Source organism: Rhinichthys klamathensis, unplaced genomic scaffold, assembly GCF_029890125.1.
Source record: "Rhinichthys klamathensis goyatoka isolate OS25496 unplaced genomic scaffold, OSU_Roscu_1.1 h1tg000303l_1, whole genome shotgun sequence".
NCBI lineage: Eukaryota > Metazoa > Chordata > Actinopteri > Cypriniformes > Leuciscidae > Rhinichthys > Rhinichthys klamathensis.
Genome location: NW_026606822.1, coordinates 2,735,602 through 2,760,722, shown reverse-complemented (window position 1 = coordinate 2,760,722; position 25,121 = coordinate 2,735,602). Strand labels below are relative to the sequence as shown.

General features: G+C 36.3%; 4 protein-coding genes and 1 long non-coding RNA gene across 5 annotated transcripts in view; 2 read left to right on the top strand and 3 right to left on the bottom strand.

The window, feature by feature from the left end:
- The first annotated feature begins 988 nt into the window (after positions 1–988).
- psmf1 (proteasome inhibitor subunit 1) lies at positions 989–9,849 on the top strand. Its single transcript, XM_056270539.1, has 7 exons — positions 989–1,292; positions 1,527–1,679; positions 1,776–1,858; positions 2,921–3,109; positions 8,626–8,679; positions 9,311–9,469; positions 9,592–9,849. The coding sequence occupies exons 1-7, from the start codon at positions 1,164–1,166 to the stop codon at positions 9,641–9,643; spliced, it is 819 nt and encodes a 272-aa protein (XP_056126514.1). The 5' UTR covers positions 989–1,163; the 3' UTR covers positions 9,644–9,849.
- A 2,140-nt stretch (positions 9,850–11,989) lies between these two features.
- LOC130104100 (uncharacterized) lies at positions 11,990–12,616 on the bottom strand. Its single transcript, XR_008809434.1, has 2 exons — positions 12,414–12,616; positions 11,990–12,358 (listed from the first exon to the last, which is right to left on the bottom strand). It is a non-coding gene; the product is annotated as an uncharacterized LOC130104100 (long non-coding RNA).
- A 3,192-nt stretch (positions 12,617–15,808) lies between these two features.
- On the bottom strand, positions 15,809–20,114 carry tmem74b (transmembrane protein 74B). The gene is made up of 2 exons (XM_056270494.1): positions 19,722–20,114; positions 15,809–16,664 (listed from the first exon to the last, which is right to left on the bottom strand). Exon 2 carries the CDS (start codon positions 16,613–16,615, stop codon positions 15,926–15,928), a length of 690 nt encoding a protein of 229 aa, XP_056126469.1. The 5' UTR covers positions 16,616–16,664; positions 19,722–20,114; the 3' UTR covers positions 15,809–15,925.
- Positions 20,115–20,983: 869 nt separating this feature from the next.
- blcap (bladder cancer associated protein) lies at positions 20,984–23,052 on the top strand. The gene is made up of 2 exons (XM_056270528.1): positions 20,984–21,094; positions 22,213–23,052. Exon 2 carries the CDS (start codon positions 22,332–22,334, stop codon positions 22,593–22,595), a length of 264 nt encoding a protein of 87 aa, XP_056126503.1. The 5' UTR covers positions 20,984–21,094; positions 22,213–22,331; the 3' UTR covers positions 22,596–23,052.
- Positions 23,053–24,044: 992 nt separating this feature from the next.
- ripor3 (RIPOR family member 3) overlaps positions 24,045–25,121 on the bottom strand; it is a 49,976-nt gene continuing 48,899 nt past the window's right edge. The window contains exon 23 of the mRNA XM_056270480.1: positions 24,045–24,383. Coding sequence (XP_056126455.1) covers positions 24,286–24,383 — 98 coding nt within the window. The 3' untranslated portion in view covers positions 24,045–24,285. The remainder of the gene's footprint in view (positions 24,384–25,121) is intronic.

Here is a 25,121-nt window from a genome sequence, read left to right as displayed (position 1 = left end):
AGTATACAATTAGTCACAGAAATTCTGTCAAAGCAGTGAATCTCAATGTGTATGAGTGGTCTTTAAATAAAAGTTCAAAGGTCTCTTTTAAGAACTGTAATTGAATGTAAGCAACACTGAAGCATTGATTAGATGGCAGGCCTGCTCTCTGAAGTTAGCTTCTGTGCAATGTGTTTTCAATGCACCGTAAGTCAAACCAGATGCTGATGTTATCCTTATTCTTAGCTCGAGAATGTCAAGTAAAGCCATGTACATGAACAATGAATGTGAATCTTTTCATTCTTTCATGATTTCTGACACAACAAAGATTAAATTGAAAACTTGAAGGGATCTAAATAATGCACCATTGTGATCAAGTATTGTTTTATTTTTAGCTTTTTGTGTTTACTCTCTCATCCTTTTTATAAATGAATATTGCAGCCTGAAAACATCATATGCATAATACATAAATAACAAATAAAAACATATAATGAAAACATATTTTCAAAAGCTCAATTACAAGCCGGTGGTGATAAAGAGAGGAACTATATAGTGTTGCTGTTACAAGAAAGCACGGTGACAGAACAATACAATGATGGTATCAGGTGGCAATACCTTGGTACATGGTAGAGCATAAATAAATAAAAGCTGTAGTAATACTTAAGTACATTGTAATCTTTTGTAGGATAGCAGTAGCACACAAACTCCAGGTAAAACGCCCATTTCCAGGCAAACAAACATTTCCGAACAAACTACTGGCTGAAATGTATTTAATTAATATAACGGATGCTACCAGGTAGCGTATGTTTGGAAGTAGTCAAAGAATGTAGTAATGAGAACTTAGAAATGATCAAAATCTATTTTCTAAAAGTGTTCTATCGCTTTTACCAACGGAATGAATGTTCAGTCAGTTGTTGTTTCCAGTCGGGAACATTTCTCGTCGGACCACATGTGCATGACCAACAAATTTAGCAACAAACGTTACATTGGTAGAATTAACATTCAAATAAACATATACATATAGTTCTTTCAAAGCGCGCGTAACGTTAAAATTCAAACGGAATATTACTGTCACCTCTGCGGCGTCCATACGCCATGCATTCAGAGTTTAAGTCGCTCTTTATTTTTACACAGACCGCTGTTTGTTTTGGTTTCATTTCTGCGGAATATCACTCTGTTTAAAGATGGCTGGACTGGAGCTGCTCTTCAACTGCGTATCAAACTCTATAACCTGTTCTCAAGATGCTCTGATCTGTTTTGTACACTGGGAAATAGTGAAAAGTGGCTACAAATGTCTCGGCATTGGAGATGATGTAAGTGAATGATGACTGATGATAATCTGTTACAAAAACTAGCAGTCTTGTGTCCTAACTGAAATGTCATACTAAAAGACACTTTTTCACACTTAATTTTTTTTCTTCTTCTGATTGTCATTCCATTAGAAAAAATATCGAGCCAATAGGCATTTGCAGCAAATGCTTTACTGTTTTGTTTTGAAGGCGCGCGGTAATATTTGCCTGGTTATAAAAGCTTGATTTTCCACACAGCCTAAAGATGGAGAGAAGTCGTCAGAACTGCTTCCACCCGGCTGGAATGAAAGCAATGAGCTGTATGCACTCAGATACATATCAAATGATGACAGGTCAAACCTACTGCTCAAAGCCTTCACAGTGGATTCAACCCTGATCTTTAATTTAATGGTAATTCAGTTGTATTATATGCAATGCATTTCGTTACAGATGACATAATAGTGTTAGACTGGATGGTTTTCAACACTCCTTTTTAATCTTTTGTAGGACTCCACAACAGAAAAAGTAACCGATCTCACCGTTAACTGCAGTGAGTATGTTGATGAGGCCAATATGCAGACGTATGAAAGGTTTGTGAATTTATTTGGTTCAATGTTTAGGTGTCCATTACTCGTACAGTACCGGTTAAAAGTTTGGAAACATTACTATTTTTAATGTTTTTGAAAGAAGACTCTTATGCTCATCAAGCCTGCATTTATTTGAGCAAAAATACAGAAAAAAAAAAACAGTAATATTGTGGAATATTATTACAATTTAAAATAATGTTTTTCTATTTTAATATACAGTACAATTTATTCCTGTGATGCAAAGCTAAATTTTCAGCATCATTTCTCCAGTCTTCAGTGTCACATGATCCTTCAGAAATCATTCTAATATACTGATTTGATACTCCGTTATTATCAATGTTGGTAACAGTTGTGATGCTTAATATTTTTTTGGAACCTGTGATACTTTTTTCAGGATTCTTTGATAAATAAAAAGTTAAAAAAGAACAGCATTTATTCAAAATAGAAATCTTTTCTAACAGTATACATTTTTACTATCACTTTTTATCAATTTAACACATCCTTGCTGATTAAAAGTATTAATTTCTTTCCAAAAAGAAAAAAAAAATGACTGACCCCAAACTTTTGAACAGTTTGTTTTAGGTCTAGGATTTGTTACAAAAGATTTTGGTTTTAAATAAATGCTGTTATTTTTTATGCAGGTTATAAAAAAAATATTAAGCAGCACAACTGTTTCCAACATTGATAATAAATCAGCATATTAGAATGATTTATGAAGGATCATGTGACACTGAAAACCGTAATGATGCTGAAAATTCAGCTGTGCATCACAGAAATAAATTATATTTTAAAGTATATTCAAATAAAAAAACATCATGTAATAATATTTTACAATATTTCTGTATTTTTTATAAAAAAAAAATGCAGGCTTGATGAGCTTAAGAGACTTCTTTAAAAAAAAAAAAAGATTAGTTTTTCCATAGTTTTCTGAACATATGCAAACTTTCTCTTGAAAAAAAAGCTCAATGCCAACATATCTGTGATAGTGGCAATATCAAATGAGTAATCAGTTGAGGTAAATCAAAGAAGGTTATGCATTATCTAATTTATTAATTTTGCTTTCAGCGTGTTTAAGAACACAGATGAGTTGACCGCAAAGCTCAAGTCCTCACTGCTGCCCACTAAAAAAGAGGAGCGTCAAGGAAAGACAGAGAGGAAGACAGACCGGGAAAGAGCTTCAAACTTAAGGGACCCTCACCGTGATCCGCTCCTGATCCCAACCAGAGGCCCTTCAAACAGACAGCCTCCTAACTGGTGAACGTTCATTCTCTCACTCTTGTTTTCATGCAACTTTTACATTGGTTTTCAAGGGTATCATCTTTCTAGAGGTCATTTTCAGGTGGTCTGTGGAGATTTGTATAGCACAGTTATCCGACCTAACAGCACTGGAGCAGCCAGCTGTTGCTATGGTTACCGCCTTAGGTGATCCTAACTTCTGTTCGCAATCTATTCAGGGAAAATATGAATGATTTCACTTTTGTGGTCTGTATTGTTTAAAAACACACCTAAACTATGAAATAAGGACCTTATTTAGAGGGTCAGTCCCCTGTGTTTGTGTATGCATGGCCTGTATCAGGGTTATTATTACAGGGTGGCCGCGGGTCTTTAAAAAGTCTTAAAATGTCTTAAAAAAAGTTTTCCTATTAAAAGGCCTTAAAACGTATTAAAATGTCTTAAATTCAGATTCGATGGGTCTTAAATATTTCTGGTCACATTAACGCTAATATTTCTCCAGTCTGACGAACCCAATGTCCGTCAAATAACCAGCGAAGCATCAAATCGCGAGAATGATTCTGATTTTATTACATAAACGGCGATTGATAATGATGTGTTTCTGTAAGCGCTGTTGAGGCTCTCTGTGAGACTTTATAGTGAGAAATCAAAACAAACGAGCATAACCGCACACATCATAACTCACAGAGAAACATACTGAATTAAAAATTCACAATGTTGAGTTTTTTTATTTATAACATATGATATAGTTGAGTAGCATAACATGACGGGAGCTATTTTGCTGAAGATTCTCACGATTGCAAATGTAACATTGATTTTAGTTCAATAAACAAGTAGTTCATATTAAATTACTTCAATTACTTAGGTTAAACATTAAATATTACATATAATGTGTATTTCCATCACAGGTTTGGTCTTAAATTTCATTCAAAGTGACATTAAAAAGTCTTAAATTCAACTTGTTTATATCTGTAGACACCCTGTATTATAACTCAAACTAAAACCAAATGAAAACATTTTCATTACTTGAAAATAAATTTTAACTGAAAATAAATTTTAAAAAACTTGCCAAGGCAACATTTCCCATTTTCATTGTTTAATTTGGTGTACTAAAAAAAATCTAAAATAAAATTGAATTCAAACTATAGACGCACACACAACAAAATAACTAAAAATGTAACTGAAAATGAAAAATGTAATACATAAAATCTAATTCGATATATTAATTAAAAACCATAATAGTATCTTAAATAAATAATAAAATAACACTGGTCTGTATGACTAAGATCAATAAAGTAAAAAAAAAAAAAGTAGTATGATGAAACAGGCTTAGGCTTCTAATTTCATAAGATTTATTAGCTGAATTAAACTAAGATTTTATTTTGTTATTTCATGAAAGAAAAAGACAAATTTATAGAATGCAGTATTATCACATACATCACAAAAAGGAAGAAAAGACTATCGCAACTTCCATTTCATCCCAACTTTACCTTGAATAGAAACTATATTAACTCTAATAGATTCAAATAGATCTCCCTGCGTGTTTGTCGAGCTAAAGTTCATCTGTAAATGAGTGTGTTTGTGTGTGTGAAGGACGTTACGGGGTGCACTGGGACTTTGCGAGTGAGATTTGTATGTGTGTTGTGTAGGTGTCAGCTCATGTCCTCTGTCCTGTTTAATATTTCCCAGTGTGAGTCCTGCGAGAGCTCTCACTGCTGTACTGTGTCTATTTTTGAAGCACTGAGTGTTGTTGGTTTTGTGTGTCTGGCACTGCAGACTGTGCACTGAGAGACTGGGGTGCGTCTCAATCAGCTCACTAGTTCATGAGTCAGGGCACTGATCAGTGATCAGGGAGGCGGCCATTTTAAGGGCTGTCTCAATCGCAAAATCCTTCCAGCGCACTGAAACTTTGGCTCCCTAAAAAGTCTAACAATCACTACTTTCCCTTAAAGCTGCAGTAGGGAGTTTTGAGAAAACGTTGACTTAGCCTGAAAATTTGAACAAGCACAACTTACAGCTCCCACCCCCTTGCTCTCTGCTGCACTACAGCCCTCCCTCCACAGCTCGTCCTCCACAGCGGAGCCCGTCGTGAACACGCAGGCTAGTAAACAGGGCCACCGATAACAGCGGATAAAAAGTTTTATGGCACATTCATTAATAGGGACTAAACGTCAATAATATGCTTTACATTGACTATGGCCTGCCTATACTTTGACTACAAACTTGGTCCTCAAATCATTATGTATTTTGCAATAGCCTACATGTAACTTTATAACGTTGCACTCTTTCTATAAGTTATAAATAGCAAGTAAGATAACGTTAATATAACGGTAACTAACGTTACAGTAGGTAAGTAATTATTCTAGCGATATATAATGCTAGATAAGGTGTGCTAGTACATTATTTCAGCAACATGACAAGCCAGTGAATTAGCAGGTTTCAATTGTTGCTTAGCAGAGTGCGTGACATTTTATCTACATGTTATGCGGCTCGAGTTTTGACACCGAGTCAATGGGCTCTGTGTAATTCTTTCTTTTTCGCTTGGTTATCGTCATCGGCCTTTTTCCTTTTACCTCTTTGTTTTATGAGCAGGTGTCACTCGAGAATTGGCAGTTTAGGTTGTTTCTCCGTCATAAGCACAGCTGCAGCACGCCGGCAATCTTGAGTTTGAACGACGGCTCGCGCTGTGCAAGAGAGGGGTGTGATCAGCGCGTACACGAGCGTGATTGACACTGCTAAGACATTCCTCCTGGCTCTGATTGGTTGTTTCTGACCGGGAGCGTGTATTTCTGCAAATGGCAATAGGACCACTGGGAGGAGCCAGAAGAGCTTGATTTTTTTTCACAGATTATCTGTCTCATATTCTACTGTCAGGACATAATGACAGTTTTAACAAATATGTAAAAAATGTTTTTTACAAACGTTACCTATAGCAGCTTTAATGGAAGTTCAGAAGTGCGAAACATAAATCACGTGAGCCAACCCACTACACATAATGATAGATGATTTTTAAAATACAAACCATTATTGAATTATATTTCAGCATAAACCTACATCGCTAGACAGGTAATGAACATAATCTATATTACATTTATCATTTATTTATCAAAGTATTTTACTTAATTTTTTATAGTATTTATCAAAGGGTCATCGGTTGCGAAATTCACAGTGTGTGGACAAAGAATCATACAATGAAAAAAACCCATTCACTCCTTTTTTTATCCTCAAAAAGCCTCTCAATAATCAAGCCGTTTGGATTTTATGAGCAATATGATGTCATATTGCTCCGCCCACGACCACTGACGGACTGTCCCGTATTAGCATATTTCCCGTATTAGCATATATCCGCCCTCAGCCATTTGTATACTGTCCACCAAGGCAGCACTTTGTGTGTCTTCTGTCCAAACGCCCCATGGAAGAGAGGAGTGGGGTGAGCAGTTGCTCATTATCATTTAAAGAGACATGCACCGAAACAGGTCGCTGTGAACAGAGCTGTTTTTGAGGAGGTAAAAGGGTGTTGTTTTACACAGCCATTGAGGAAGTATGTCACAAACTTTACATGAACACCCTAAAGAATCATACCAACTTGTGGAAAATGGGCATCCGATGACCCCTTTAATGTACTTAAAATAATATCAAAGAATTATCTGAGAAAGATCAGTTCTGCTTTTGTTCATAAATACCAGTAGTGACGTTGTACAATGAGGACGTTGTCATGTCACCATCAGTGTGTAGTGAGCCATGCACGGTCTTTTCCAGTGCCTGAATTTGTGTACACGATATACTGATTCACGACAGCTGATTGAGACGCACCCCTGGGTGAGAGATGCCCAGTGCCCGCATCACTTCCATCAAATTGGGAGATTTAGTAAAATCTGTTTGTTTGAAACCCAAACATTTATATATTTTTGTAACATACTTGAAGGAGCTGTGGGGGATGCAGCCTGCGTTGTGACCTTGATTTCCTGTTTTCTCTTTAGTCTCTATCACTAAAAAGTGGCAAAAACAAGAACGAATAGTTTGAAGGGAGAAAGAGATGAGGAAAATGTTCGTAAGGTCATGGCAGAAACCCAGAGGTGGATTTCGGTGTTTGTCTTCCACTTCCCCTTCCTGGGTTCACGGTGACCCCTATCAGATTCTTTATGATGTCAGCGATTTATCGACTTGCTGTTGCTGTGGGCGTGATGTAATTCAGTCAAACGTGCTCTGCTGCCAGACACTCAGAAAGTGTCCTGTGTTCAAAACATTGAGCTGAGTCACAGCCGATCCACATTCTGCATATGGAGATTCACAGATTAAGCCAAATAATCATCTACATACTGAACATGTATTCATCAAACAGCCATATGTTGTTGTTAAAAAGTCTTGGAATTATACACACTTTATATTTTGTTGTTATTTAATTCAGTGACATTCAGACATGTAAAAAAAAAAAACAATATACTGTGTGTACAATATATATATATATATATATATATACACTACCGTTCAAAAGTTTGGGGTCAGTGAGAATTTTATTTTTTATTTTTTGGAGGAAAGAAATCAATACTTTTATTTATCAAGGACAGTAAAGACATTTATAATGTTACAAAAGATTCTATTTCAAACAAATGCTGTTCTTTTGAACTTCCTATTCATCAAAGAATCCAAAAAAAAAAAAAAAAAAACTGTACAACTGACAGACCAACAACTGTTTCAACATTGATAATAATAATAAATGTTTCTTGAGCATCAAATCCTCATATTATACTGATTTGTGAAGGATCATTTGACACTAAGACACTGACACTGGTGATGCTGAAAATTCAGCTTTGATCACAGGAATAAATTACACTTTACTATATATTCACACAGAAAACAGCTGATTTACACTGGAATAATATTTAATACTATAACTGATTTTTGTTGTATTTTTAATCAAATAAGCGCAGCCATGGTTAGCAGAAGAGAATTCTTTTAAAAGTATTTAAAATCGTACCGACCCCAAACTTTTGAACGGTAGTGTATATATATATATATAATATGCACACACACACTATTGTTCACAAGTTTGGGATCTGTACGAAATTGTTGGTTTTATTCAACAAAAAATGCATTAAATTGATCGAAAGTGACAGTAAAGACATTTATGGTGTTACAAAAGATTTATGTTTCAGGCAAATAACTATATTGAAAAAAACTTTATATTAATCAAAGAATAAAAAAACTAGGATCATGTGACAATTCAGCTTTGCCACAGGAATAAATTCCATTTTAAAATGTATGAATTTGAGAAAAAGTTATTTTAAATTGTAATAATATTTCAGAATATTACTGTTTTTACTGTATTCTTGATCAAATAAATGCAGCCTTGGTGAGCCGAAGAGACTTCTTTCAGAAACATTTAAAATATTAAAAAATCTTACTGACTCCAAACTTTTGAACAGTAACATACAATTGTTAGTATTATGCAGTTATATATAACATTAATATACATATATTCAATACAGTGTAACAGAATGCCTCTGAAATGTCTCTCTGTGTGTGTTGTTTTTTAGGCCTGACCCGATGGCTCCTTTTGCTGCAGGTGGTGCCGATCTGGATCCCTTCGGGTGAGAAATCCCATCACTTATTTGCCAAAACACTCATCTGTAAATGCGTCATGCATGTTGACCTGTAGATTACAGATACAGAATCTTTCTTAGGGGGTTTTTCACACTGGTCATGCTTGCCACGATCCGAACCCGAGTGCGTTTGTTTCAGGCGCTCCTTATAGAGTCTGGTTTCACACATTTGATTCTCTCGAATCCCGGTGCATCTTACGTCATCACAAACATGGATGATAGACGACAGGATCCGGTCAATATATTGCGATTTTTAAAATTAATTTAGTGCTATTAAACACAGCAGTGAATGTATGTGCGTTGCATGAACTCGGCTTTCTGCTGCTTGCAAACGGGCGCCTTTGCTCCATATGCTCAAGGGTCCATATGACAGCTTTCACATTACCAATTTTTCATGCGAACCGTGCTGTTTGAACTAAACCGCCCGTGTGAAAGCACCCTGAGATGTGCACAATGTAATTTTCGGACCACCCTTATGTATAATACAACAGTTGGAGAAAGTAGCACGGATAAAAGGCATCACAGAACATTTAAGAATGAAAATGAATGAGTGCACCTTCAAGGAACGACCTTGCTCGCTGAATTATTAATAGGTCTTGTCTCTTGGTTCGTTCTCCAGGGGAAGGGCAGGAGGAATGATCGTCGATCCGTTGCGTGCCGGGTTTCCTCGCTCAGGGTTTGACCCCTCCTCTGGTATTCCTGGAGTCCTCCCTCCAGGCGCTGTCCCTCCTGGTGCCCGCTTTGACCCCTTCGGTCCGGTTGGGCGACACAGACCCGGGTAAGAGCGTTAATGGGATCTTTATTGCTGCCAATGATCTGAGTTTAGCTGTAAAACTGCACTTACCTCATTTTACATCATATCCTCACCTCTAATGCCTTTCGTTTGGCTTTCTCTTTCAGGCCAGACCCTGATCACATGCCTCCACCAGGCTATGATGACATGTTCATGTAGAACGCACTTACGCAACATCCCATAACTCTCACTGCTCTGCAGTCTTATGCACTTTCTGTTTGAATAAACTGTTGTGAAACAGAATTCCTTAAAAAAATAGTACAACTCGTTTTCATTTTGATATTGACTAAATAATTCCATTTTTTTCACTGTTATTTGTGCTACTGACTTATTCTGCATTGGTAAATTAAACTGCTTTTATTCTGTCCCATTTCTCTGATGTGATTGATCTCTTTTTGATAATAAATGCAAAGCAAGTTTATATATTAGCATTTCATACACAATGGTCATTCAAAGTGCTATACATAAAAGGAATTAGAAATAATCATTACAGATTATTAAGGAATAAAATGAATAATAAAAAGTAAAAAAAAATATTTTTTAGACATGATAAAAATCATAGAACCAAGAGACATATGATAAAAATTATTTAATTTAAAATAAAAATTTGGTTTAAAAATAAATGTAATTAAGAACAAATAAAAAGAAAAGTATAAATATTTGAATTTATTTTATTTATGAAATTTCTCATTTTAATTTTAGTTAAATTTTTAGTAATTTTGTTGTGTTTTTGTAAATTGTATTAGTTTTTTATGTGTCTGTTTTTTTTTTATTAATTCTAATTTCAGTTTTAGTCATCTAAATACATAAAGTTACTAAATAAATAGAGAAATTTTGCCTTGGCAACTAGCTAAAATAAAATATTTGAAGTAACAATAAAATATTTTATGGTTTTAGTTTTAAGTCAATTCACCTCACCTTTTTATAGCGCTTTATACAATACATATTGTTTCAAAGCGTCTTTACTGTGATAAACAGGAAAATAATGATCAATGATGCAAACTGTAAAGCAACTCTAAAAAGACAATAGAAAAGACCAATCACATTTTCTTTTTCAAAAAAGAAAAGTTGGAGCCACATTTGGGCAAGTGCTTCTAAAAATGGGGCCTCACTTATAAAATGTGCGTACGCACAGATTTGAACTTTGAGTGCGTGCACGCTAAAATCCACGCCAACGTTCATATTAATAAGAACGGTCTTTGACATGGAAAAGTGCTTATAGCCCCACACCAGGGTCTAAGCAAATGTACGCACTTTCCCTTGTGGCAGAGAGTCGGAGTTCTGCAGGTATTTGGAAATCTAGGCAACTCTCTCGCTGTTCTCGAGTAAGGATTTGGACGTTAGTGCTCTTTTATTTGTTAATGACATTCATTTGGCGTCGTTTACCAGGCGGAGCTCTGAAAGCATTCCTTCTCTGAATCACTGACGTCATGTATGCATGCGAGAAATGATTGTAATATCAAATGTAGGAAGGTTTCTACGCAACATTTGATAAACGAGGCCTTTGGTGTGGTTGCACTTCAGGCGACCCGAGTTTGAGTCCCCGCTTGAGATTTTTTCCCGGTCCATATCCCCTTTCTCCCATGATTTTCTGTCTGTCCTCCTACTGTCCTAACTAAATAAAGGCAAAAAAGCCCCCAAAAATATACTTTAACCAAGTCATCTGAAAAGTTACAACTGCTTTGATTTGTGCGAGGGCTTTTCTCCTACATGCAACTGCAGTGACCTTGCTCACTCTCTCTTTAAAGTATCAATAGATGAATGCAAAGCGTCTGAGACGGTTGATTCAGTGAGAGGAACATGTAGTGGAAATCAATGCCTGAAATGGCCACAGTGAGTCATGATGTCCGCAATGTCAGTGTGACTGTCCTTTACTGCCAGAGATAAAGACACTCGAGTGTCCTCTAGGCATGACTGCACTGAAATAGTGGATATCTCTGGGAGAATTAAGTGCTTATTTGTTAAGGGAATGTAGAACTGATAGTCACAATAGAGTGAAAATACTTCTGTGCTTCACATTTAATGTGAAAATGTGTTCCACAAAGTGTCCAAACACTTTTAAACATCAAATAAAGCAATCGAGATTCGAGTCTCTTAAGAAATATGGATTATGGATCTCTTTATGAACTTTTTGAAGCATCAAAGTGGTAGTTGTGTATATATCTGTCAATGGAGGGACAGAAAGCTCTCAGATTTCATTAAAAATATCTTCATTTGTGTTCTGAAGATGAAAGAAAGTCTTATGGGTTTGGAAGGACATGAAGGTGAGTAATTAATAACAGAATTTTCTTTTTTGGGTGAAATAACCATTTAACTTTGATAATCCGAACAAACCTCTTTAAAAATGTTTTGCTTGAGAAGTGTGCTCGTGCTAACTTTTTAATCAAATAAATGGGACTTTTGTTTTATTGTGCAATGATATTCATACATTTTAAGTGATACATTTGTCCCACGCGATTCTTTAAAGTTCCTCAGCGTTCCATGATCAATTCAGTCAGACAGGTATAGCAACAAAAAAGATTTATTTCACGCATGGAAACAGTATAAAAAGGTGACACATTTGCCTTGAACACACATGAAGTGGTAACAGACTTAAAATGCACAGCTGACATTGAACACATGCAATACAAACACCCCCGCTCTCCACATTAAAAAAACCGAGTGATTGGCCCAAAGTACCGTGGTACTGCATTTCATTTGAATATATAACAGTCTGTTCGGTTCACACAAGTATTATACACATCATTAAGCCTCTGCGGTGTTAGAAAGCTGCGTTTGTAATTCTCAAGGATTTCTAGGAACTCTTTCTAGCCAGATTGTACAACAATGATCATTATGAGCAGCTGCTTCTATACAAGCCCCATTATTGTGCTGCTCATTTGGATAGCATACTATCATACTACTCTTACTATTTCTGCAATATATGCACATTTTTTGTATGCATGAAATACACGGATGACCTATTACATTTGATCAAATGTGCGGTACACAATTGTATTGAAGTAATCACATTTATTCAGGAATTATTAATGCTACTCGCTGAATATAGCATGCAATATTGTGAGGCTGTTTTTTTAAGTACACTACGGTTCAAAAATTTGGGGTCGGTATGATTTTAATGTTTTTGAAAGAAGTCTCAAAGATGCATTTATTTGATCAAAATACTGTCAATTTGTGAAATATTATTACAATTTAAAATAAATGTTTTCTATGTGAATATATTTTAATATGTAATTTATTCCTGTGATCAAAGCTGAATTTTCAGCATCATTACTCCAGTCTTCAGTGTCACATGATCCCTCAGAAATCATTCTAATATGAGGATTTTCTGCTCAAAAAACATATTCTTATTAATTTTTTTTTGTGGAAACCATGATACATTTTTTCAGGATTCTTTGATGAATAGAAAGTTTAAATGAACAGAGTTTATTTAAAAATTATTTTGCAACTTTGTAAGTCTCTTTTGATCAATTTAATGCATCTATAATGAATAAAAGTATTAATTTCTTAAGTTAAAAAATCTTACTGATGCCCAACATTTAAACAATAGTGTAAGTATACTAGTATTCCACTCTCAATAGAGTCAATGTGACTTGCTCAGTTCAGGCTGTCGTGTTGAAAAAGTGTTACAACATTTCATAATGCATTTTAATGACATTCACATTCATTTAGGGGCTTGTGCATGAGCAATGTGATCAACAGCACACTTTTGGTGCAAGATAAATGCTTTAGTGCTCAATACTAGATCCTCTGTGCTTACAAGACAATATTTTACACAACTGAAGACATGAAAACAATTTCCTTTCTCCTTATAACTTTACATCACACCATAACCAACATCTTACAGGTACATGACAGATATATTTACCATAATTTAGGGATGCAATGAGAAACATGATGGCGTCAAAGAAAGATTACAACGAGTCCATTTCACTTGAATCAGCATTTAAACAGCACTTAAGTTAGTGATGCATCAAGCAGCATGTGAACGCATCACACTTACACACCACCAAACAACATTATATAGTCGATTTCGAACAATCTTTAGACTTTAGTAAATATATTGTGTAAAGAATATTTAATACACTGGAATGTGAGATCAATTATAGTATGTAACAATACTCTCTCTGATACAGTGTGCTCTCATTAACCATTTGATTTAGTGTTGCATTGATCATCCATTAATCTCCATTATTCTACAGTGACTCCCTTGCATTCTATTAGTATTCTATAAGTCCACTTTTGAAACTCTATCGACACAATGTGAATTTTGCTTTCCCTATCTTAACTTTATATACCAGTTACCACTTCCATTAATACCATTATAAAGCTGTTCTGCACAGAGCAATATAGTGAGTATGTATTTTGGATGCCTTGGAAATATATAATTGCAGGCCAGGGTGATCTTTACTACATCTAAGACGTGTAAGACATCTGCTCTTATTAGGTTTCTGCTTAGTTTTGATTACAATCTCTGAATAGTGTACTTATAGAAAATAGTTGTTCAGCAGTAAAACCAAACCAAGGTGCAGGCAGCGTCATCAGTGATCAAGTACACACAAATGTCAAATGTAACCTGCTTATGTGCTAGCCTATTACAATAACTTTCTTTTAAACGGGGTGATGAGCATATTCTTAAAGTGCCCTTATTATGCTACTTTAATGGTTTCTAATTTTGGAGGTCTCCTACATAAGGTTTACATGCATCCAAGGTAAAAAAAAAAACCCTTCATTTTCTCATAATATGCATTGCAGCATCACCTTTTTTTCCACAGTGACTGAACAGGTTTGATAGGATTTGGTCTCTATAAACCCCGCCTTTCCGAGAACTACTCTGCTCTGATTGGTCAGATGGCCCAGGCTGTTGTGATTGGTGTACCGCTTATAGCGCGTGTCGGAAAACAAAACGAGCATTACCATATATCTGAATTTCAGCTCTTTCACAGTGATATGAACTGGCGTCGTTTTTACCGTATCAATTCTTCCAGTCTCAGCTGCAACTACAGTGTTTGAGGGCGGAGCAAAGTAGATGTTGTTCGTGGGGAACCAATGAAGACTACAGGCGGGCATTATGCAAATGTACGCAAAACTACGTAGGTTTGTGCATGAAAGTGAGACTGACTTGTTTCAGGGATTTCAGAATTTTTTTAGGAGACAATAACTCTGTGATCTTTAAAACTTTGCAGAACTTTTACATTCACAAACAGCTGAATTACACACTGCATGAAAGATACAATCTGAAAAAGCATAATAGGGGCACTTTAAAGCCTACAGTATATCTGTTGTGTCATTGAGAAGACAACAAAGTTGTCATATACATATATAAATCTCTACTGGAATCTATGCATATTGCACCATTACAGTAAAACTTCACATTTTTGTTAATTGTTAGCACAAATCTACTAGAGTACCATAATGATAGATATTGTAAAATAGATATCTTGTTTAAAACATTAAGCATTCATATGTCTCTTCCCTTGGTTGCGGTACATTGTCCTCTACTCCAAGAACGTGGGTTGATGACAACGAGCAGGTGTGTGACACATATACAAAACACGAACAGTAGACAAATACAAACAAGCCAATGTTTGTGTTCACGGTGAACATTTGTAACGTCTTAAGGCATATTGCATCCTTGGATAATAATAGCTTGTATATATTCCACTCATAGTGTCTTTAGTGATGTTATAGATTATACAGACATTTATTTCAAGTTTTGTAAAGTAGCAGGTGGCGGTTTGTTCTGCAGCATGTTACGTTATTATGAAGCTTCACCATTGTGCTTTCATTCACTTGTCTTTTGAGTCTTTAGCATGGCTTTTGCACCATCACATTATGTGTTTCGCGTGTTTGCCTACAGCTTAAAAATGATTAAAAAGGTTCAAATGATGCCAGTGCTCGCAGGGCAGCATGAGCAAGATAGCGTATATGAAAACATGTCACATTTTGCCCCGGAATTAAATGGAAAAAATAAGAATATATATTTTGGCACAAAGAAAATGAAGCCTGTTTTAAGAGCATCAAGATTTTGGCATTGTGACTTGGCTTGTTACATTACATTAATGAATCATTTTGTAGTAAAATTAGAATGTCCATGAGAGGTTTCTTTCATTTCAAACTTTGTTTTGTAGAAAATATCAGGTTTTTTATAGGAATTTAAGATTAAAGTGAGAAAATCTGCCATTGACTTTGACAATTGACAGATGTAGCCTTTGCAATATATGCTATTTCTTTTTTTTCTTTTTTTTTTGCATACTGAATCATGAATGGTATTATATAGCCTTGTGCATTGATCGCCGTTGTCATGTCCACTTATTATTCATTTTACTGATAATTGAAGCCAAAAACGAAAAATTTCCTAAAGATGTTATTTATGCTGCCTTGCAAGCACTATTTCCTTTTGGGAATGCAAAAGTGTTTTATCAATGTGATTCAGTTGTGCTACGTGTTTAGTGTTTCCGAAGGAACCTGATTACCGTTCGCGGCGTCGGCGGTGACGTTCGGTTCACATTCCACGAGCGTCTCCCTTCCATCACCTTCAGCTAGCTGCCTCATCCTCATATTAATGGATCCATAAGATTTCATGGGTCTTCTAGCGAAAGTCCTCCGCCGATACAGTTCCCCTTTGCATATAGACACCATTAATAAAACGGATAAGAGCATTCCTCCCAGAGTGAGCAAACCAAGTCCCGCAATAATGCATTTGTCGAGGTGAGAACCGAGTTGTGCATAATACATCTCTAGTTTCTCCATCTGGCGCGCTGTCACTTGGTCCGGGTTGACTTTAACCTCTCTTGGGATTGTATATGCGATTACCACTAATATGATTCCGCTTACGAGGAAAACTAGCGCGAATATGAACCCGTAGTCCACCGATTGGTCGTTGTATTCAAGCTCAGGTTCGTCTTCAGTCCGCGGTGACGGCACTTCTCTCTGAATAGGCAGCGGATTTGACTGATAGTCAATTCCAGATGTTCTGGAGGTAACGCGGATCCTCGTTCCCGGGTCCTCATCCTCAAACGATGCGTTTTCGATGCCGGTGGCAGGCCGCGGTCCTGAGGAGGCCTGAGTATGTTCTCGCCTGCTCCCATCCCCCAGTTCACGGAGCTCCACAGCGTTCAGGGACTCCATCGACACCGAGCGCTTGCACTCATGTTCAATCAAATGCCTCTTGTTTCACCTTCAAAAGAAAATATAGCCTATGTTACGATTTGAACAACGAAAGCATAAAATAGACATATTTGACATGTTTAAAAACACCAAATAACTCATTCAAATGAGGCCCGGTTTACACCTGGTTTTCGATAGGATCACAAGTAGACGAGGGAGACATTCCGGTTTACGCCTGGTGTTTTAATTCGTCTCTTTTGTCCACATTTTAAACCCCTTCTGTCCAGGTTTCTTCAAGGGGAGAGTATATGGGCAGGTAAATGTAGGGGCCTTTTTTCCAGATCTAATGGACAAAATAAGCTTGAGCAATTTACATATGAACCTGACCGGAGAAGACGGAGAAACAAGCGGAGAGCGGCAGCTTTACTTTCTGGTCTGACAGCCACAAGACCACACGAATGCTGTGAGTGTGTGTTAGAAATCAGGAATGGTGAGAGAACATTGTGCTTGGTACGTTTTTTCGACTTTAAACCAAACTCGGGTTTTCAGCCAACAAAGTTTGAATCCCGTCGAGCTAGTGTACTTCCATAATGTTTTAGGTCAGTTGGCAGAGAGTAGGCATCTTTTGTGGCTGTTCGAATGAGTGTTTACACTACGAAAGCAATCCGGTTGAATGCGTTTTTGACTACCTCTGAAAGTGGACAAGGTCAAAACTTGTGATCCGATCGAACACAACTCATGTTAATACCAGATGTAAACAGGGCCCGAGAGTCCATTCTAAAGGACATCAGGATCGTATGTGTGTTTCAATTTTTTACTTAGTAAATCTATTACACAGTGCTGCTTTTTGACAAAAACATAATCACCATACAAACTGTTCCCAAAATTCAGATTACCTTCAGACCATGTCTGATAAAAAGTAATCAAACTGATAATACTGGTATTCAAAACCCATTGCCTGGCTGTGTATCAATAAGAGAAGTATAAGTATAGAAGCGTTGTTTTCATGGCGTAAGGATTGATATTCAACTTGTCTTTCTCTTTGGAAACATGTCAAAGTTGGGATGTGTGGCAGGGTAATAAAATAAAACTTGAGCTTGTTACCAAAATATTACAGGTTAGATTCGGCAGAGGTCAATCCAAAAGCCTCAACTGTTTGGTTTCCGACATTCTTCAAAATATCTTCTTTTGTGTTCAATAGAAGAAAGAAATTCATTCAGGTTTAGAACAACTCGAGGGCGAGTCTTTTTGGGTGAACTATCCCTTTAATGATCTCACACTAATGATCTCACACAGTTTATGTGTGGTTACAGTTAAAGGATTAAAATGTCACATTGATATTGATCTAGTGGTTTCATTTATGTATTAAATAATAACACTGAATTTAATCAATATTCAATCACTGCAAGCTATTTTAAACAATTGCCACAACATTATGTTTTTTTTTGTTGTTGTTTTTTTGTGGGTAAATGGATGGGAATAATTTAAGATTAGACAGGTTATATTCATATAAAAAACGACTGAATATCCTAAAGTAAAGTATCATAAATGATTTCTGTACATGAGCAGAGAAAAAAGAGATGTAACTTTATATAGTGGGCCTAACCAACAGGGAATGTACACAGAACTGTACACAGACTAACATTAAATGTTATTAGCGAACATTCTTCCAATAATGTTAATTCACATGATGTGGTTTTTAATAATGTTCTCAAAACATTATTAATACATTGTTCGCGGAAGTTTAGATGTTCATCTAACATTTTTAAATGTTACTACTTGTTTCAGAATGTTCAAAGAACATCCCATAAGAACATTCCAATTATCCCACACAATGTAAAATGATAAAATGGAATGTTTCCTCAACGGTCAAATACGCAAGAACGAAATTAAAACTTTTTTTTTTTTAAATGGACATTCTGAACAGAGAATATTCAAATAATGTTTTAATTTTAACTTAATATGAACATTAGCTAAACGTTCTTCGTTACGTGTGATTTCCAACGGTGTGATTTCCACCCACCTCCCAAAGCAAAATATGGAGCGTGGGGTGTGGAGTTATTATTTTTTCATACAAGTATAGGATTATAAAAGACAGATTACAAGAGAGCGAGAGCACGCTATATTTCGTCGCGTTTGCATGGCAGGTAACGATAGCAACCACTGCGATACGTTTAACAGGCAGAGGAAATTAAGCATCACTATCATGCAATCACCACAACTAAAATATTTAATTTAGGCTACTTTTAGATTACTGTGATAGTGGACGCTAATAGTCTAACAATTTGCATAGATTGCACTTCGAAAATTACCTTTGCATCATTTAACATCAATCAACTGTTAGATTCGAAAATGATTTAAAATAGACCGTTCCCCTTTAAAGCCACAGTCTATTTCGCTGTCTATAAATGTGCACATACACAAGAAAAACAACATAAAGAAAGACGGTAATGTAGGCTACATGTCAATTCCAACTATACAGCCTATGTTTTTGAACATGTTCAAAATTACAATTTAGAGAAATAACCCCGACATTCAACGTAATCTCTCAACACATAGGCTACACTACTTTCTTACATTTTTGTAATGCCATGATATAAACTAAATTAGAATTAACTGTTAATTTACAACAGGCTGTTTGTTTCTTTGTTCACAATCATGGTTTTGCATAAGGATTCCCTGGCCTGTTTTACCTGAAAGAAGCAGTGATGACCGCGAGGACCTGGGCTTGTTTTTGCGACATATAACGAGTAAAAGAGACCCTGATAGCACACAACACAAACAGCGGTCTACTACACAATGTGCAAAGACCCATCTAATTCTGCTCCAGATGATTTACCACAGACTGGCCCATTTTACCTGACTTCACCCTGAATACGCGTAAAATCTCATTCGAGCGAGCGATAATTAATAAGCGGGCGACGCGTCGACTATTACCCGTGTAAAAGCTCATATTAACGCGTTCTGTGCGTTTATAGCTTACGATATGACCTTGTGACACCTCAAGAGTTTTATGTTTCTATTTGAATATTTTACAACCAGGGTTTAATAAAAGACAAATGTAGCGTGCGACCAACACCTCCTAATATATTTGCCGTGATTGGTAAGAAAGAGAAGGCGCACTCACCTCCAGGCGCGATCGCTCCACACACAGATATCATAGTAACGGTGGGATGCTGACAGGAAGATCTCGACGGGAGATTTAGCCATGCGCGAGACAAACACGGTCATTTTCAGGCAGCATTAAACACAAATGAAAAAACGTCAGATTATTCATCATTATGAACGACACAATCCACAGCTGTCGATGCACATTTTGCGTGGTTCTGAAGTGCACCTTTAGTATGCACTAGATCAGCTTCAATGGTGTCTGTCTGTTAAGATGCCCACATCAAGGATGTGGTATAGGTTATGTTTAATTATTAAAAATGCCACTATTAGAATTGATTTTACATGCTGTCAGGGCTTCTGACATACTTTTTGCTCTGAATTGCATATTATATTCAATTATATTTTATTTATAGTCAGTAATATGTTTTATATTTATACACACACTTATAAAGGGGTTTCATGTTATATGGGATGGGGACATAATGTTTTTTTATACTGAACAAACTGTAGTCTTTTCCCTTACACTAACCCTGAAAACTCTCTGCATTTTAGTATGATTTGTAAGCTGTGTTCCATGGGGACCAAACAATGTCTCCACAAGGATTTCAGAAATTGCCATCAACCCCCCACCCCCACAGTTTTGCTATCTTTGTGGGGACTCTCTATAGGCGTAATGGTTTTAGGCTTCTGTTCAAACATATTCTATCCACGCTAACCCTACCCATCAGGAAACATTCTGCATTTTTACATTTTCCGCGGCTGGTCCACACAATGTAGGTGATTTCAGGTTTTACTATCCTTGTGGGGACATTTGGTCCCAACAATGCCAATGCAATATAAACCTGTACACCCACACACACACCCACACATTCCGTTTCTAATTAGTTCCCAGTCTGAATGGTGTGGGATGCACAAATGGATGCTTCATAAGCACTAAAAACCAGGTGTTGGACCAATGGCATCAGTATAGACAAGACATATAGGTCAGCAAAACACATTGAAATAGTTAGCTTTATTATACAAAGATACACATTTTTTCTTTCAACCTTACATCAATGATAAACACCCTATATCCAATTTAGAAAACTGACCTGATGATGGGTAGACTAGACTGATGAAAAAAACATTTTTGGACACAATACTTTGGTAAAAGGGCATGTATATATGCAATAAACAAACTGAGAGAGAAATGCGAAAATAATTATATAAAAATTAATCTTTGGTCATTTACATCTTAGAGAAAAACAGTGAATGAATTTCCATCAGGCATCTGTGGGACACAGGCCGTCGGTCGGGTCCTTAGAGTTCCACAAATCTACGCAATCACCCTAAAGAGCTCAATGGCGACGGCTTATGTGCACGATCGGGATTGAATTTAAAGAATGGCAGGTCTGAACATGATCATTTCAGTCTTTTTGAGTTTTAAAGCTTGCTTATTAGAGACTGCCACTATTATATATGTTTACATTTGTGGTCGGAAAGTTTATTTCCGTGTAACACCTAGCCACATGCTAGATATCCGGTTAGCAATCAAGCTAACATCACAATGTTTTTATTGTTCATATGTGTTTTTTTGATGACATAATTTAAAACCACAAACTGACTTTTTGGATATGTTCATAATTATCTATAATGTCACACTACTTGCCAGATTTATAGCTTTTTTGTTGTTTATTGTCGATATTTCGTGTAAACGGTGTGGGAAGTCAAAATGGGGAAATTTAGCTCACATTTAAAATGTCTGGGGTGTGTAGAGAAGAACAATTTTCAAAACACAAAGTGAAATATTGGAAATGTACATAATTAATTACAATACCTCACTAATTACTAAATTTGTATCTTTTTTGTTTTGTTTAGTCGATCCTTCGTGTAAACAGTGCAAGGAATGGCAGTCTAAATTGGGAAACGTTTACGTATCTTAAATCATAAACGTATCTTAAAAAACTAGGGGTTTCATTAACGTTACGTGTTTGGCCTTTTTGCCATACTCCTAAACATTTTAATAATAAGAAAAATCAAAACATAAACTGAACAATTGGATATGTCCATAATTAATTGTCACACTAGTTGCCAAATCACGTTTGTAGATTGTAAATCCTTCATTTAAACAGTGTAATATCAGTCTAAATGGGGTAAAATAGAAAAGAAATATATATATAAATGGTTGTTTTGCTCTTTTTTTAAAATATATGTTGCACACCCCTAAATCTTTTAAGTGTATGCTAAGCTACTAAAATAGCCTAACTGTTCCAGTATGAGATTGTCTATTAAATCTTTCTCTTCTGAAACATTTGATGAAATAAAGCGTTTAAGTTGCGCTAGTCAAATACGACTTACGGTGCTGTCATGTTTATGTAGATAGAAGTTAGACTCAAGGCCAGGAACTAAAAATAGCCTTCAGCTGCACAATTTCTTAAAATACACACGTATGCTTTGACCTCGGTTCCTTATAAGGTGGTGTGAGTCGAGTATCAAATTGTTTTCTCTTTCTCTCTCCTTTTCCAAAGGCCTCGCCTGGTATTTGGATACTGTGTCTAATCCCTTGCAGATACACAGGGGATTTGTGATTGTGTAGCGTCACGTCGGATATCTGAGCTCAAACTAGGCGGCCCCACACGCAGAGACCATGTACTGCCTCCAGTGGTTACTCCCGGTCCTCCTGATCCCCAAACCGTTGAATCCAGCCCTGTGGTTCAACCACTCCATGTTCATGGGCTTCTACCTGCTCAGCTTCCTGTTGGAGAGGAAGCCGTGTACCATTTGTGCCTTAGTCTTCCTGGCGGCGCTGTTCCTCATCTGCTACAGCTGCTGGGGAAACTGCTTTCTGTACCACTGCCACGATTCTCCACTTCCGGACTCCGCACACGACCCCAACATTGTGGGCACCTAGACTCGGTTTTCACCCCCAGACCCTGGGCCGTCTCAACCCTGACTGATAGTAGAAGAGCCACGGGGAATGCTGGGAAGTTTCAGTTCGCTCTACCCATGTTGAAAACCGCTCTCCGCTGTAACCCGTAACAAAGCGCCCTCGCTCCCTGACTTGAGTCTCCTCCCCGCGGCGAAGGGCGTCTGAAGCTTGCATGGGTTCCATTCTCGTTGTGTTCGGTGCACTTTTTCATTTCTGAATGCTGAATTTTTCCAAAGGGGTAGATGATTATGTGTGTGTGTGTATACGTTGGTATATTGCGATTTTGGGTGTCAATAATCAGTATGAGTCCAAGTGTTAAGCGGATAAACGGCGGATGAATTTTGTTGTGTACGTGGAGCTGAATGCGTGCTTATACACTGCTGAGTCAGCTCAAATGCTGTCACCACTTTTAATTCAATAAAGTTTCTAACGATCTAAAGTCCAGCTGCTGTGTGTGTGTGCGCTGCGCAGATGAAAAATTGTCGTCTTTTTGACATTGTGATGCTATAAGCGACTTCAGAGCAGCTGTGTGGATCAATCATGAAATAAAATTTTTCCATCCAAAATAAACATGCATTTCTCTGGGGGAATTTCTTGGTTGAGCAAATACAACCCATAGTGCAGGGCGAGTCTCATCAAAGCAGTTTTACTAGACAGACCTGCTCACAAGGTAAAGGTTTTATTCATACAGATGTTTTTAAAATGGCAATAAAAAAATTCTATAAAATTAAAATGTATAGTTTGTTATAGAGTTTGTTTATTATTTGTCATATTCTGTTCTCGCCTTGAAAATTGGCATTAAAAGATGAAGTCAAGAAAGGTTCAGGTCATGTTTTACTTCAAAAGAAAAAAGACACTTATGGTAATTAAGCTTATTTTACCAATTAAATTCTCATTACTGTAAAATACTTATAAAATATAATTTCATAATTATTTTACAGATATGAGAATTTGATGAAGAAAATGTGCTAAATTACCATGAAAGTAACAAAGTCTGAAATATTTTGCATTTCCTTTTTTTTTATGTGAATGAGCTCCATTTGTGAGATTGTGCTTTTTTGTAAAATATTGTGACACATCCTGGTATTATGAAAAACCTAGACATGGAATGGATTGTAGAAGACAATTTGGTAAGATTTATTACATTAACTATAACGTTACTTGATAAAATACAACTATTAATTTTAATTAATGTTAGCTCAGGTCTATTTAATTGACAGAACTTTTAATGTATTAGTAAACGTTTAAATATGAAATAAGATCAACAAATGCTTTAGAAGTATGTTAAAAATGGAAAAGTGTTACAATTTTATGTAAACTAATTCAAGCTGTTGATGTTTGAAGATGTGAGCATATTAATTATTTGATTTTGGGTTGCTTATTATGGGGAAGTTGTTAGTGGTTTTACACAGTAATTGAACAAAGTCAGAGTTCACTTATGTACATTTATTATCAATATATTTCATGTTTACTCATTTTGATACATGAATATAGAAGACAGTTTATTTATAAATATTTCACTTATAATTAAAAATTAAAATTACATAAAAAGACAATAATAAAACTGCATATTAAATACTTAATGTGTACACACAGATGGAATGTATTCAATCAAAACCTCGCAGTCTCTCAGCACCATCCAATCAGGTAACAGATTGAGTTTGTGATCGTCCTATAAGATTGTGATTTCTGTTTCCAGGTTCTTGTAAGCCTCGTCCTGTAGCTCGTAGATCTGATCCATGCGCTGGAATGCCATGTGACCTTTCTTACCTAAGAAAGAAAAAGGGCTCAGTCTGGGAAACTGGTGACGGCACCTCTGCACTTTACAAGAAGTGTTATATATAGTATGGGGATAAATTACATGTAATTTAAAAGAAGATAAAGCACTTGTGTGAACATATATGATTCCCTGTGAATGAAAAGAAACTTAGTAGGAAAATAAGTCATTCAAACTGACTTGAATTTGTTCTAGATCATGAGACGTGACATTTTTTGGAAGATGGTCTCAAAACTAAGGAGGTGCCTTCATGCAACGCTGTCTATTAAAGGGATAGTTCACCCAAAAATGAAAATTCTGTCATCATTTACTCACACTCAAGTTGTTCCAAACCTGTACGAGTTTCTTCTGATGAACACAAAAGAAGATATTTCGAAGAAAAAAATACTATGGAAGTCAGTGGCTATCATCAACTGGCTGGTTGCAGAAAAAAACAACTCATACAGGTTTGGAAAAACTTGAGGGAGTTAGTTAACCTTGAGTCATTAGCTATGTTTCCATTCACCTATTTTTATGCAAAGTTAGCGTTATCGCATAAAAAAAAACTGGATGTAAACGCTAAAATTAAAAAAATCCCCATAAAAACTTAAGAGCTCAATTGAGGCAGATCATTTTTTTATCCGGTAAGAAGACATTGACATAAACTACAATGGAAACACATTTACTGAATAAATCTCCCTTGATGCGAAACAAAAACCTGCCTCAACAGAGGATGTGATTGGATAACATGG